The 15,863-nt window shown below is 36.6% G+C and overlaps 1 protein-coding gene across 3 annotated transcripts in view; it reads right to left on the bottom strand.

The window, feature by feature from the left end:
* ARID2 (AT-rich interaction domain 2) overlaps nt 1-15,863 on the bottom strand; it is a 101,743-nt gene that overhangs the window by 33,931 nt on the left and 51,949 nt on the right. For 2 of the 3 annotated variants that reach the window (XM_015854939.3, XM_015854945.3), the window contains 4 exons: nt 9,639-9,772; nt 8,567-8,785; nt 5,741-5,808; nt 1,201-1,356 (listed from right to left, as the gene is read on the bottom strand). In XM_015854939.3, the coding sequence (XP_015710425.2) occupies nt 1,201-1,356; nt 5,741-5,808; nt 8,567-8,785; nt 9,639-9,772 (577 nt within the window). The remainder of the gene's footprint in view (nt 1-1,200; nt 1,357-5,740; nt 5,809-8,566; nt 8,786-9,638; nt 9,773-15,863) is intronic. The other variant, XM_015854954.3, reaches the window with a different exon arrangement.

Here is a 15,863-nt window from a genome sequence, read left to right as displayed (position 1 = left end):
GTTATTTAACTGTTACTCTGAATTGTTCCATTATACAGTCTTGCTGTGAGCACAAGATGCCAACCATTCAAACTGGAGATTTTTGTGCCCCAGGATTACTAAGAACATACACATAAGCCTTTTCATGTTCTCAAAGCACACCAAAAGAACACGTGTGCCCCACTGCCTCAGTTCCTCCCTGCCCAAGAAATCTGGAGGTCCCCTAAAGCCCAAACGAGGAGAACCTGGAGGATTAGATGTGAACACACAGACAACTTAACTTCAAAATTTATGAAGTGTATGTTTTCTTCTTTCATGTTTATTTCTACATACATATCCCTGTGGATGATAACGCTCACGCTCTTTTATCATACTCTCTTCAGTCTAATCATTCATCCAAATAAGGCAGAAGAGCTTGTTTCTATATAGCGTACGGAAAAGAACCTAACTGATGCATTCATGACGGTTGATGATGATTCATCAGAGTGTTTAGGGAAATGCTATCAAAACCAGAAGGTCAGCAGTAAGTAATCCCCTGGCTCTAGAACCAGTTGGGCTCTAGACTAGTATATTCATTTCTTGTATCAATTAATAAAGAGATATGAATACTGGTCTGTTCAGACAGACACACACCAGTATGTTTTTGGAAGAGGTAAAAAATAAACAGAAACAAACTCAGGAAACATCATGCTACACCTTCCATTCAACAGGCCAGTAACTTAAACAGCTTAACTAACCAGTAACATGTTCAAAAACTCAAGTGTGTAAGGTAAAACCTAGGGCATCTGGTAATAAATGTAGCAATCTCAGAGATGGACAGCCAACTGTAGAAGGGATAGGATTTCCCAGGATTCGAGTTATTGACATGTGTTTTGCAACGAATCCTGAATCTACAGATGGAAGCCTGATATGTTTTAATCACCATTCCGAGCTCCAATACACCTGAAGGCTTCACCCTACATAGATGAGATCTGTTCTTCTTTAATTACAAAAACCTTTAAAAAACAAACAAAAAACACAGTAGAGAATAAAAGCATATATAAGCAAAGAACAGCATCTTGTTCTGAAAGTTATCCTCTGGAGTACTTGTGAAATACAGATATTTCCATACCTAAGACAGACCTTCACATTGGAATCAAGTGTCCTGCTAGTAAATGATCAGGGGGGGAAAAAAAGCCTCTAATGCACTAGGGTTACCTCAGTGTTTGCCATCTTGTATACCTGAGTAAAGGTGTTGAGACATCTTAGATTGCGGCCTCTATTCTTCCTCTTTACACGGGAAGAGGGTCCTAAATCACCTTTTTTGGGTTTAAGGAGACTGGCTTGATTGCTCTCAGTCCATTCAACATTTGTTTCCTGCCTAAGCAGGAAAGATCCCTGAAAAGAATGGGGGGGGAGGGGGGCAGAGAATGACAAGGTGGAAAACAGAATTACATGATCTACATACAATGTTTGAGATCCACCTGTGAGAAAAGAACACGACAAAACACTCCAGCTTTTTTTTTTTTTCCCCCAAAGAAAAGGCAAAAGTGGAAAAGGATGGGTTAGGTCAAGCTGTCTGGGCGCTCATTTAAAAAAATATGGAGGCAAGAAAGCAAGCATCACAAGAAGTTTTTCTTCCCTACTATAAACTGTGGATAGTTGCAATTTGATATTACATATAAACAGAAATGAACAGAAAGGAAGCTAAAGTGTAGCTCTTTTCAACATTTATTCCTATATTTGAGTTTGTTATCTAATTTGAATATAAAGCTAAAACTTGGAAGCAAACAAATAACGCTTGACCATGTGACATGGTAAGAGATAATTGCCAAGAGTTAAAGAACTTGATTCATGTGCACTATCTCATTACTGTCAATAGACAGTAAGTTCCTCTGGAAAAAGATGCACAAGATTACAAAGAATTTGGTGAAAATGAGATTAACTAAATTTCTGTTCATAATAAACAACGGATGTTTGAGCCCACAGATCATGTAATGTAGCAGCAATCATGACTACTTATTGTCCAAGAAAAATAGTAGGGCAAGTGGAGCCAAGTCTGTGCTTAACAGCGTGATGGATCACTAAGAGAGAGAGAGGGGACATTTGAAAAGTCTTTCAGGCATTGGCATTTGTAATGGCCTCTCTCTCTCAACACATCATATGAGTCAGACTCAAAGATTAAATGCACAGTAAGTTAAACTCATAAGAAGAGAATTGGACAACAAAATAACAACTTAAAAGTGAGAGAAGAAAACTGGAGAACTAAAGCATTATGCAAAGCAATAGAAAGCACAAAAATTGCATGAGAATTGACTTTGGAATTCCAACGCCAAGAACTCCAAGAACTTAAATAAGGACACCGCGTCATTCCAAGTAACTTTAAGCATAATGGCAGGAACAGGAAACCTTAAAAGGAGCAAAAGCAACAAACTATCACAGCTATAAAGGAAAACAACAGGCATAATTAAAACGATATTCAAACTCTGACAATTAATGGAACAGCGACTAAGTATGTATTTGTGATATTTGATTTAGTTTAGAAGCACTGTACAAAGTGAGAAAGTATCCAGCACAACATAAAACCAAAACTACGAAAAAAACTGGAATACATCTAATACAGTGAGGACTGGTAAAAAATAAGTACAAATGGATCCTCTCAAAGTTTAGTATTAAATAAAGAAACACACCACTTTTCATCTTCACCTTCAACAGGACTATTAGTGGTGTCAGAGGATACAACTCAAGATGCATATCCCTTGTCTGTATGACATTATCAGGCTAGTAGACTGTTCTGAAAAATTCATGAAACCACTGACCATTTACAAAGCTACACAAAAATCAGTGACAGCTTACCATGAATTGTGAAAAATGAAGTAGTTATATATAGAAAAGAGAAAACAGAGCAGCAGTAATAAAACACTGAACACACAGATATTTCTATTTGCTCCTAAAATGCTGACTAAGGAAAAAAGATGGATAAAATTTAATCTTCTTTGAACAGTAATTTAAAAATCCTGATATTAATCCTGATTAAAAAGAACAAAAACTAAAGTTTATCTTAAGCAAATGTTAATTTGCTCTAGAAGCCATTTGAGAAATTTTAAAATACATAATTCTATAATTACAGCAATATATGTGTATAATTACACATAAAGATGTTGAAGTGCAGAAACTAAAACCTCCTGTACAATCTGAAGTTTTTGTGTTTATGTATTATAATAAGCAGAAGTACCTTATGAAAAAGTTAATTCAGTAATTGTAGCTACAAAGATGACACATTAAATGTTCTACACATCTGACCACTTGTATTCTGTACATTGCATTTGAAAAGCTATTTTCAGCTCACTAAGATGAGGAGTTCAGGTTTTTTGAATGCTTTTTTTTTTTTTTTTTTTTTTGGAAAAAACAGACATGCCAACACTTAACATTCATTTACCGACAACACAAATTAATAACAGTTTCCCTTTGAATCCTGAATTTAACCCCAAGAACAATTTTCAGAAGTTCCAAGACTTCCAGTATTTCTTTGCAAACCAAAACCAAAAACCCAAACTCCAGCAAACGAAAAAACCACTGATATCTGAGGGTAACATTTACGAGCTCAGCAGGATTTCTGTCAACTTAATTCCTGCTAGCGTGCTATTTATATATTTGAGAAATAGCTCTTTCCCCTACTTTCTATTCACCTCCACCCTTTCTATTCTCATGCTATCACAATGCCCTTTTAGTTCATAATTCTGCTCTTCTCCTCTCCTAAGAACTCTTTTTTGCTTTTGTCTTTACAGAAAATTCTAATCTGCTGTCATTACAGTAGAGAAACAAACTTGAACAATGACTACAAAACCAAATGAACAACTGGCAGTAAAACAGAAACAAATCAACAAGAACTGTTAAAAAAGGTAATGTGAACAGTGAAAGGAGGGAGCACACACTCAATAACCATTCTATTAACCTTAAAGGTATAAAAAGCAATTGAAAAAACAACCCCAAATGCACTACATCTATCTACCCTGCCAATCAAATAACTCCATTCTATGTCAGGAAGTTCCCATCATGCTTTCCATCTCCTGTTTTAATACATTCACAGCTGCAGTACAAAACAAAGGACTTTCAGAAACGGGGTGAAACAAATGTTTAAAGTGAGATGTTATGAACAATCCGGATTCTTGGCATTAGAGATATTTTGAGATGTGGTGGTACATTTCTAACATGCTTTCAGAAGCATTTCACTACAGAGTGGTACTATACATATGTTAAATGCTCAAGAATAGACCTTGGAGAGTATCCAAGTTTGTTGTTAGTAAATCTTACTGCAGCTACAGTGGTTCTACTTAACACTCGTTAAAAACATTTATCAGAACCATCTGCCTTTATCTGTCACAATTACTTAGATTTATATAATTAATGAACATATATTAAATTAGAATTCCATGTGGTTTTAAATGTTTACAGTTCTAAACGCAGTACTTGTTGCTCCTCTGGATCAGCAACAGTCTGCGACAGCTTAGGGTGAAGTCACAACAGAAGTGCTAAGTGCTATAAAAAAGAAATATATAAATATAAATAATAATAATATAAAAACGAAGGACCCCCCAACCTAAGGTATTCCAGACATCATCCTCAGTGGAAAAGGAAACAAATATTATGAAGTATTATTTTCCACATTTCTCTTCAGCACACTTACACCACATTTTCAAGTTCATACACTAACAAAAATGAAAGCTTACCTTTATTTTCTGTTGTTGTTGTTAACTTTATTTAGGAAATGATTCTTAGGGAATCTATTCATTGGTATTTCAACAATATTTATCATTTCACTAACCCTATGGTAGTCCAACTTTTCCCAAAACTGAGTTACATACAAATGAAACAGAAAACAAACGGAAAGAGCTCCTACCAAATATTTCCTTGTATAAAGACATTGGCAAGACATTTAAATACATGAAAGGATTAAGAAGTAGAGCAGAAAACCTTCTCCCAATCTGTAAATAACTCAGCAGCTCACTTTTTCATATTTTCATGTAATAACAGCCACAGTCTAGTAAAACACTTTAACCTGGCTTTCCTCTACTTCAGTCACACAAATTTTCACCTGAAATTCTGTGTAAGGAAGTTGCTGTATATTGCAGTAAATATGTTGAAATGTCAAATCTCTTTCAACAACAGTACATTGCAGGCTCTCATTCACTTCAAAATATCCACCCAGAATGAGCAAGCATTTACACAAAGCAACTTCTCTTATATTTTTAACCTCATTTCATTACTAATACAGTACATCATGCCCTCTAGTGGAAAGACAAAAATGTCTTGTGCAAAAACACCAACTGAAACAAGCACACATTTTGGACTTAAGGAAATTTGCCTTATCTTCTTGTGTTATGCTCCCTAATTTCACAATTCAGAGCATTGTTGTGTGTGTGTTTTTGTTTGTTTTCCTTCTTTTATTGATCACGGCAGTTTCAAATATTACTTTTTTTTTTTTTTCCCCCCTGTTAAATACATTGGATAGTTTTCCTCTTCACACAACAGTTCTTCTGAACCGAAACATGGAACTTCTTTATCCATTTACCTGCACCTACCTTCTCTAACTACTTCCTGCTTATCCCAACATTTTATCACAACTGTGACTGTTTTACTGTACTTAACTGAAAAGAATAAAGTTCAGTAATTCAAGAGACACATGCTACTGTACCTTCTTTTTTTCTTTTTTTTTTTAAATTTTTAAGGAATTGCGACCCACCAGATGCAGTTTAAAATAATCTAATATTCTTAAAATTACCTTAACAAAATCTCTATCCGTTTTCTCCTTCCATTCTTCTCCAAATACAGCAGAAAATGATCCTAAAGCTTTAAGCATAAAAAGCAGAATTCAGTAAAAAAAATAATAAATAAATAAATAAAAAGAGATTTGAACATTTAAATTTCTTTCTAATCCACAAACCAAACCAAATAAAGATTTAAAGATTCAGCAACACTACAGGTTATTTTAGCATCTCATTTTCCTTCAAAAGAATTCTGTACTAAATCGGATAAACATCCTCAAAATTTGCCAGTGATTTAATTAATTACTACTGCAGTTTTACAGTTTAAACAGAAAATAACCAGAAGAATTGACCAGTTTATGAATTCCAAAATGAATAAATAAAAGCCATGGCAGAAATCTCTGTAGCTCTTTTAAAGAAGACAAGTTTTCAACCTCACATGAACAACTGTTTTCCATGTGCCCAGTATAAGCTGTAAACACTATTTCAGTAGACAAGCAAATTCCCACCACTGTTTTCTGCAAAGCAGAACAGCAGCACTGATAGTCTGACAGCACTCAGCTGAAAGCCAGTATTTAACAAGGAAGCCTAATCAGTGCTCTTGGTATTTAATGGAATCAGTACCACAGATTTTATAACCATCACTGCTTGCAAGTAGCAGATAAGATTCAGCCTAACTAAAACTTAGCTTTGCCCTCGCAATATTATGTAATAAGTTAAGGGCAGGTAAAGCTACACTTCTTTTATATATATATACATACATATATATGTGTGTGTGTGTGTGTGTATATGTATATGTATATTAAATTTTGCTTTGTAATGTTTCAATACTTTAAGCAAATTGCATCAAATCTCATTTCCAAGGCTATTGCAGCTTTTACAGAAACCAAACCAGGGCTTCATGCAGCATTTCATACAGTAGACACTACATAAACATCTCAAACTTCTGGGACTGTCCTACTACATGCAATATAACTGTCATCTCAAACTACTGAAGGGTCAGAGAAAGAGCTGAAAACATATTTTTCTTGTTACCTAGAAACAGTACATTCTAAATATTATCATTGTTAACACCTTAATTATAGACAAGCCAAGTCTAAAACCCACTTCAAATAAAATTAATCAGCTATCATTTACACCTGAAATTACTGTGACAGTATTTTCATAGTTTGCTATTACAGATTTCATTTAATCACACAACTTGACAATTTACCTTCGGTATTTATAACATAAAAGCTTCACGCTCAGAAGTACGTAAACATCACCCTTCGTTTCCCCATTTTGTCTTAAATAGTCTTCCTAATATTGCTAGGACACTCAGAAGATGTATTCTCTAGGGGCACCAGGTAAGATGACTCTTTTCCACAGGGAAAGAAAAGAGTAAGCCCCATTCCATACTTGCCTCTCCACATCACTACTGTCACTCAAATATTTTTCAGCATAAGTAATAGAAGCACAGGCCAGCTATGGACAAGCCTGAGCTCAGATTCCAATGTAAGAGCTTGAGAAAATGCTGCCTACTTTTGCAAAGTCCAAGAAATTGTGAAATAACAATACAAAATTTGATTATTACCAATTACCAATAAAAGTTCCATCCGAGGAACAGTAAGTGATGGCAATCTCAAATAAATCTACTTGGAATTGTTAATCTGCAGGACTAAGTTTCATTCTTCTTAGAAAGTTCCTGTAATTGGGCTAGATTAAGATACTGACAGACCAGTATCTAATTGATCTGAATTGAACTGAAGGGCACAGGCACAAGTCAGAAACATAACAGAGAAGTCAGAAAACACACTGATGTGGTGCTGAGGGGAAAAAAAAAAACAGCTACATTATGTAAAAACATTTGTGATATTAAAAGAAAAAAAAAAAAAAACAAAAATCAGCATACGGTGTCTAACATGGATTCTTCCCCAGAGTTTTGAAACTGAGTCTCTGACAAACCATATTATGTTTGTGCTCACATGTGCAAAGCGTATTTACACTCAACAGATACATGCGATCATCTGTAGTAGCAGACAAACATATTTAGCTAAAAATGTTCATTTCATCTATTTACTATCGTTAAAAAAAAGACGTTACATAAATCCAGCAAATACTTTCTCCCCATCACTACAAGATAAGATGCGCTATTATGATTTCAGGATGCTTTAGGGTAATATTTATTTTCTACCTTCTTCATTTCTCCTTCCTACCCCTTTCCCTGACAGAAAAATTTCCCTGACAGATGAGAAATTAACCAGGAACAACTTGTCATGGAACATTTTGAACAGAATTACTTCACATAGTTTTTGTATACTGAGGGAACAGTCTACCTTTAAAAACTAAAGTGTTAATACATTAACTATTTCTTATCCTTTGAGATTCGTTTTCTGAATTTTACTACACTTGAATATGAACTGCCAGGATAAGAACTTGGTGGGTCAGTTTTCAGAGCACTCTTTTTTTCAGTTTTTAATTTGTGATTGTCAGTAGGAAAGAATTACAAGAAATCAACACTGTTCTATGAATTCAGAAGAAAACAATAATGCACTACAAGAAATGGAAATCCAGTGCTGCAAACTTGAGCTGTACCAATAAAAGACTAATTCTCAGTGTTCATTAAATTGTTAAATAACACTGTTTCAAATTATCTAACTTAAAAGAATATCTGTAAAGCTCCATGTCTGATATAAACAATATTTGAGAAAGAGGTTAAAAAAAAAAGAAAAAAAAAAGAACTAGATACAGTTATATTACAGGGTAAAAAAGTACCAACAAATTGATTACTAAGGGCTGTGCATAAAAAAAAAAAGCAATAAACAGGCATTGACTTCTATGTTGCAAAAATGTCACATACTTACTGTCATCAAACACTCCAGCATTTGCAAGCAGTAAAGTGATGATTTTAGGGTCCTTTTCGAGCTGCATGACATGCTTGCTTTCATTTGAAAGAAGAGTACATACATTAATTGCAAAATCCACTTCATTTGGGAGTCCAGATAACAGTGAAAGCACCAATTTGTTATAATCATTTGGTGAGTTAAAGTCCATAGAGAGCCCGTAGCTTTGACGAAGGTAATCTAAGTAAGAAAAAAAACCAAAACAATGTTTTCATAGCAAAACTAATCAGAATCATCAGTTCAAATGACATTTTGTCCATTGTTTTTTTATGAGTGATACATATATTTTTTAAATACTGTACTTCTAAGGTATTGCTTTTACAGTACTCAACTTGTTTGCCCCATTTGCCTTTAACCAAAATTTTCAAGACATGCTACTTATTTGTTCACCCTTTTAGGTGGATATTAATGCCTTTGGAAACTCTGGAATGAAACACTGCAATACAACCTTCCAAAGAAAAGCTTTGAAAATGTAAACTTTAATTAAAGCAGAACAAAATTGTAATATAATACAGGCTTGCTTTCTACACAACAAATTACCCACCCATTCCACAGAGTCCATGAGATGTGTTTACTGTTTTGTGTTGTTTTTTTTTTTCCAAGAGTGACAGTCTATAATCCATCTTAGTTTATAATTTACAGTGGGGTTGATTCAGGTTTCTTATGCATGAGCTGTATTCCTCAGACTTTAAAGCTTAAATGATTCTACGCTGAATCAGATATTTGGCTCTTCAGAGAAATGACTGAATCAATGGAAACAGAATCTGTGAATTTTCAAGGTATGTTTCAAGACAAATAACTTTAGTCCCACTAATTAAAAGAAGGAGCACTTGGAAGGAAGTATAATGGTTTACAGATTCTCATTCTGTTGTGGCTCACAGTGGAAAGCTTTTGGATGTGTTAAACAAAAAACCTGAATGACTTACAGGTTTGATGATTTGAATATTCTTATCAATGTATTTATACACTATTACTGTAGCTTGTTCTAAAATATGTGGAAAAAAATAGTTAAAAAACAATCTCAAAAATGTACCTGACACACTGTGTTGCTGGTAGTTGTAGGAAGTTGGGATTGCACCAATGGGAAGCTGTGGCTTTGGATTGCCTGGTTGTACCTCCTCATCCTCCTCCCCAAAATGATGGACTTTTTCATACTTTTCTAGATAACTGGAATAAAAAAAAATAATAATTTAAAATAAAAATTAAATTAAACAGATTCTGAATATATATAATTAAATCCTTCTTATCTGTCAAGAACTGAACTGCCAGAGGAAACAAATTACATAAACATGGGGATACACTGCAAATGATACTCAAATGGCACACAGCAAAGTCATAGTCAGACTGATGTAAGATATGCAGTTATGTGGAATTTTGGCTTTAAATATTAAACACCTTTGCAAACCTCAGCAACGGTTCATAACTAAATCACAAAATCACAGAACTGTAGGTGCTCGAAGGGACCTTTAAAGATCACTAAGTCCAACCTCCCTGCACAGCAGGCTCCCTACAGCAGGCTGCACAGGTGGGAGTCCAGGTGGGCCTTGAATATCTCCAGAGAAGAATCCATAACCTCCCTGGGCAGCCTGTTTCAGTGCTCTGTCACCCTCTTCCTTCACATATTGGTGCAGAACTTCCAATGCTCCATTTTATGGCTGTTCCTCCTTGTCCTGTCCCCACAGACCACTGGTAAGAGGTTGACCATGTCTTTTTTGATCCCACACTTAAGATATTTATGAAGATCAATAAGATCACCGCTGAGTCTTCTTTTCTCAAGGCTAAACAGATCCAGTACAAGCGAGTTTTCTTGTGACTAGATCCATTTTTGCAAGGTCAGTTTTTCCTTTGCTATCCTAAATAATTATTCTGTAAAGTTTACCAATACCCTTGCTGAGGTTAAGCCCAGGAAAACAGCTCCTTCCTTTCTTCTAACCTAAAGAAAAACAACATACCAAATTCTATCTATTACACAAGATGGAGAGAGTTAAGATTTACTGCCGGCAGTGATTCAAGGTCAGAAATTGAGCCACAGCTGCAACTAATGACTATCAGAAATCCCTTTAAATCCTTTCAGAAAAATGCTGATATACACTACACAATGATAGATTATCCCAGAGTGGTCTGCAAGCACAGAAGCTATGTATACATCAAAATCAAAGAGCTAATCGGCTCAGTAAATTAATTATCTCAACTTAGTTATTCTAGCATTATAAACTGTAACTTTCCAAACTTACAACATTCCAGAGTATAAAGGACAGCATGACCACAACGGCCTTCATTTTATAGACATGTAACTACGACATCTCAAATGAAATTATTCTAAAGTTGCCCACATTTGGAAGCTTTCAACTTGTTAAAAAACAATGTCAAGTCAATGAAATTGAACTCAAAATACTACATAAGCAGGAGACCATTCAAAACGTTTCTCTTCCTATTTTTATATACTAAAAATATGTAGTATGTTAGGAGGAAAAAAGCTTTTGATGTAATTTTTGTCAGTAGACACTGAAGCCAGTAACTTATGGTGATTCAGAACGATTTTAAGCACTTATTTAAACAAAGCAGCATTATTGATGACCTCCAGGGAATATTTTGCACACATTATTATTTCATGAAATAAAGCATCAGTTTCATAACCATGCTCTTAACATGTTCAGAAATTCCAGAAGGAAGAAGAAAACTTTAGAATTAGTAAGTTATACTATACATATGACTGTATCCCACACAAACATGATTTGAGTCTCACTGGTGCTTCTGATATTCAAAGTGAACGTATGTTATCCTCATCTGAACCACTGCTACAGTGCCCTCTGTTAATGAGTCAACAGCAATCCTCACTGCACAATTATTTGTTTTTAAGGATTCAACAGAATAAAGATTGCATTTAAATAGTTGCTTTTTTCCTTCAAACTAGAAATAACCATTTATTCTACTTAGATCCCAATTTAAGAATCTCAAAAAAATGAAATCCTACAAAACTAAGTTGTTTTCAACTTCTTAAAACTTGCAACTCAACATTTCCCTACCCAGAAGTTTTTAAATCTAAATCCTATTTCTTTTCCACTTACTTCTTTACCCTCTCATCTTACTTCTGTCCCTTCCCTTAAATCTGAAATCCAAAGATTAAAATCAAATGCAATTCCTAGGTTCTCTATTGCAAGAGGCAATCATAAGCAGACGAGCATCACTGACAATACTCCAAACAAACTGAAACAAAATAGTTCATCCACACCTAAGTAATTTTATTTCTGTTATAATGGTCATTTGGAGAGACAAGAACTAAGTAATTACATTACTGGGAGAACTTCATCATTTTATGAAAATCTTTAATAAAGGCAGTTTATACAAGCAGTGCTTATGTATGCTCTACTGTTGGATAGCTGGCTGAATACAAGACAGCAGTGTGCCCAGGTAGCCAAGGCCAATAACATCCTGGCTTGTATCAAGAATGGTGTGGTAAGCAGGACTAGGGAAGTCATCCTGCCCTTGTACCTGACACTGGTGAGGCCTCACCTCAAGTACTGTGTTCAGTTTTGGGCGCCTCAGTACAGAAAGGGCATTGAGGTGCTGGAGCAGGTCCAGAGAAGGGCAACAAGAATTTTGAAGGGCTTGGAGAATATGCCCTGTGAGGAAAGACTGATGGAACTGTTTAGTCTGGGGAAAAGGAGGCTGAGGGGAGCCTAACTGCTCTCTTCCAATACCTGAAAGGTGCTTACAGTGAGAGCGTGGTTGGTCTCTTCTCACTGGTGAAAGGACAAGGGTAAATAGCCTCACGTTGTGCTGGGGTAAGTTTAGGTTGGATATCAGAAAAACTTCTTTACAGAAAGGGTTGTGAAGCACTGGAATAGGCTCCCCAGAGAGGTGGTTGAGTCACCGGTTGAGTCACCGTCCCTGGATGAGTTTAAAACTGGATGTGGTGCTCAGGGACATGATTTAGCAGAGAGCTGTTAGTTAGGGTTGTATGGTTGGGTTGCAGTTGGACTCGATCTTTAAGGTCTTTTCCAATCTGATTCTGTGATTCTATGCATAAAGAACTTTAAGCTGAAGCACTTGGAAGGTGGGGTCCAAAATGGCAATGCTCATGCCATTGCAACTGAACAGCAAATAATCCAGGCTAACCAGAACAGTGCAACCATTCCTTAGCTGCCTCCCATGACATGAGCCAGAAGGCCAGCAACTTCAAGGATGTGTATAGCTGTGGGGGGTCCTTCTTGCATCCCCCTAGGGAAATCTGCATCCTCTGCTCCCTTTTTTTCTCTGAGAGTCTGTATACCAGAGCACATGGCATGAGGAATAAACAGAAAGAATTAGTGTGCGGTCACAGGGCTATGATCTCACTGCAATCACAGAGACATGGTTGGGACAACTCGCAACACTGGAATGCTGTTATGGATGGCAATGTACTTTTTAGGAAAGATAAGTCAGCAAGTTGAGGCAGTGAAGTTGCTCTTTATGTGAGACAGCAATTGGAATGTATAAGGCCCTGCCTAAGGATGAATGATGAACAAACGGAAAGCTTATGGGTGAGCTTAAGGGCCAGGCAAACAGAGGTAGCACACTGTGAGTGTATACTACCAGCTGCCTGATCAGGAGGGGGAAGCTGATGAAGCCTCCCACACACAGCCTCACGATCACAGGCACTGGTTCTCACGGGAGTCTTCTATCACCCTCATATTTTCTGCAGAAGCAATGCTGCCAGGCACAGACAGTCCAGAAGGTTTCTACAGGGTGTTGATGGTAACTTTCTGATGCAGGCAGTGAAGGAGCCAAAGAGAAGAGGCGTTCTGTGGGAACCTCTTCTTACAGAATACTGGTTGGGGATGTGAATGAAGGCTGGGAGCATCAGACAGTGGAGTTCAGGAACTCACACAGAAGAAACAAGGCAATAAGAAGGATTGCAAAACTGGACTTCAGGAGAACTGTGACCACTTCAACAACCTACTTGGATGTATCTCATCAATGAGAGTGCTGGTAGGTAAATGGACCCAAGAGAGTTGCTTGACATTCAAGCATTGCTACTTCTAAGACTGGTGCAGCCCAGAGAGTAAAAAAAAATTGGGCAAAGGTTCCAGGAGATCCACATGGATGAGTAAGGAGCTCGTGACAATATTCAAACAGAAGGAAAAAAAAATATCTATGGAATGTGGAAATGGAGCCTGGACACTTGAATAGAGTTCAGAAGTGTTGTCAGGACATGCAGGGGTGCCACAAGGAAAGCTAAGGCCCACTTGGAATTCTATCTGCTGAGGGAAGTCAAGGACAACAATAGAGGCTTTTTAAATGCCCACTACTGACTGAGGTGGGTGCCCTCCTAACTGAGGACACTGAGAAGGCGATGCCTTCTTTGCTTCAGTCAGTTTAGAAACAGAAACAGTGAATAAAAACACACTGTGAAACGTAACTAATAAAACACATGAAGTAGCACAGCCAAAGTTTCAAGTGCACAGTCAGAAATGGCACATGACGTAACCTTACGAGTCCCATGACATCATGTGCTCTAATGCATATCTGCACTGGTTTCTCAACATTCAGCATGCAGCAATCCTAAGAGAGATACAAAAATGTTTCCTGCAATCAAATGCTCATCTCCAATTCTGAAAGCTCAATAACCACAATTTTAAATCATCTGAAATGTACCTCACTCTCTCAGTGACAGAAGCATCTATTTAAAGCTCTTACTGTATTAATCTATGTACTGGCCAGCATCTCTTCCCTTTTCTGATCATCATGAAGCCAGAAATATTTTAGTAACTGTGAACAAAAAACAAAATATGCCTGTGGTCTATCTATTCTGATAGCCTAAATTCCTACCTGTATGCATTAGCGGTTGGTATTTTAAGATAGACTGACCAGTGGCTGCTAAATTCAAGAAAAAGAGCAGTTCTGCAGGATCCTGAACTATGTGCAAAGATAAAAACTCTCGGGATCACAGTATTTTCAACTTACCGTGGCCCAAAATGAACCTTGAGAAGAGTTAATAGTTTTAAATGTTGTTAACTGCAAAGATCTACCTGGAGAAGACCCTAAACTATTCAGAAAATCAGTGGGTCCGTCATCATTACTGCCACCATGCTTTGACTGAAGGAGATTGTATTTCAATTGGCATGACCAACACTGAAATGCTACTGAAATCAAGGAGAAAACATACCAAAGAAAGATATGGGCTTCACGAAGTCCTAGACCAGATTAATCAAATCCATGAATAAGTCTAATCAATTTAATCTGAAACTATAAATATTAAAACAATAATAAAGTCCTAAAGGAGTAGTTCAACGGACTGCTTGACTTTCCTGACCATCCCTAACTCTTTAAGTGAAAACATTCAGCAAATCAAGAGAATTCTAAGTTGGTTTTATGCCAGTTTATCAAACTGAACAAGGGTCAGATGAACGCTGAAGCAGGGGAAACACAGGCATAGATGGCTGAGCATGTGCACGTGCCATTTCACCAATGGCAGAAGCTAAACTGCCTTAGCTTGTCTAACAGGACTCCAGGAGTGCTGTGGCTGGATCCAATTTCCTCATACCTGTTGGCCCAAGTCAAAGCCTGAGCTTAGCACGAAGCACTTTCACTGCTGAAAGTAAGATTTCCTAAGAATATTTAATAAAAGCAAAATCCCTACAGAGAAAACACGTATAGTTCTCAAAATACAGTATGATCACAGTCACCTTTGTTTGGACTTGTCCGTTCTGACAAGAATGAATAGCTACTTAAGGTTAAAAAAAAAAAAAAAAAAAAAAAGCCTGTATTCCAGAATAATCCACTTTGTTCCATGCTTTAAAATACAAATACTGAACCTTATGCTTTTTATTAAACCCATGTCCCAGCAGAGCTGAGCAATATGAATGTCCTTGATGTACTCCTCTGTTAATACCTCCTTTATTAAAATGTGTAAATGCGGTTCTGTCAAACACGGGCATTCTGAAATTTTAAGGATCTTGTCCCCTTTTCCCCCTGTGAAAGCAAATAACTACACTGTTTCCAGCTCTACTGGACTAACAATTTGGGGGGATTTAGAAAAATCTTATGGGTGTGTATAAATTATAAGACGTTTGTAAACTAAAATGATCTTTCTTTTCTTTAGTATTAAAAACTCTCACAACATTACCATGTCTTCTTTCCTAGGAAAGCAGCATTCAAATCAACCTAGAGAGATGATGTACTTTTTCCCTAAGCCTAAGCATGCACCAGCTTCACCCTCATAATCTCTCAGCTCCTTTAGCTGTCATTCAGTTTACTGAAGTTCCATGTCTTCAAA

This window comes from Coturnix japonica, chromosome 1, assembly GCF_054131305.1.
Source record: "Coturnix japonica strain WE chromosome 1, WE-NBRP24, whole genome shotgun sequence".
Taxonomy (NCBI): Eukaryota; Metazoa; Chordata; class Aves; order Galliformes; family Phasianidae; genus Coturnix; species Coturnix japonica.
This window is presented reverse-complemented; position numbering and strand designations above follow the sequence as displayed.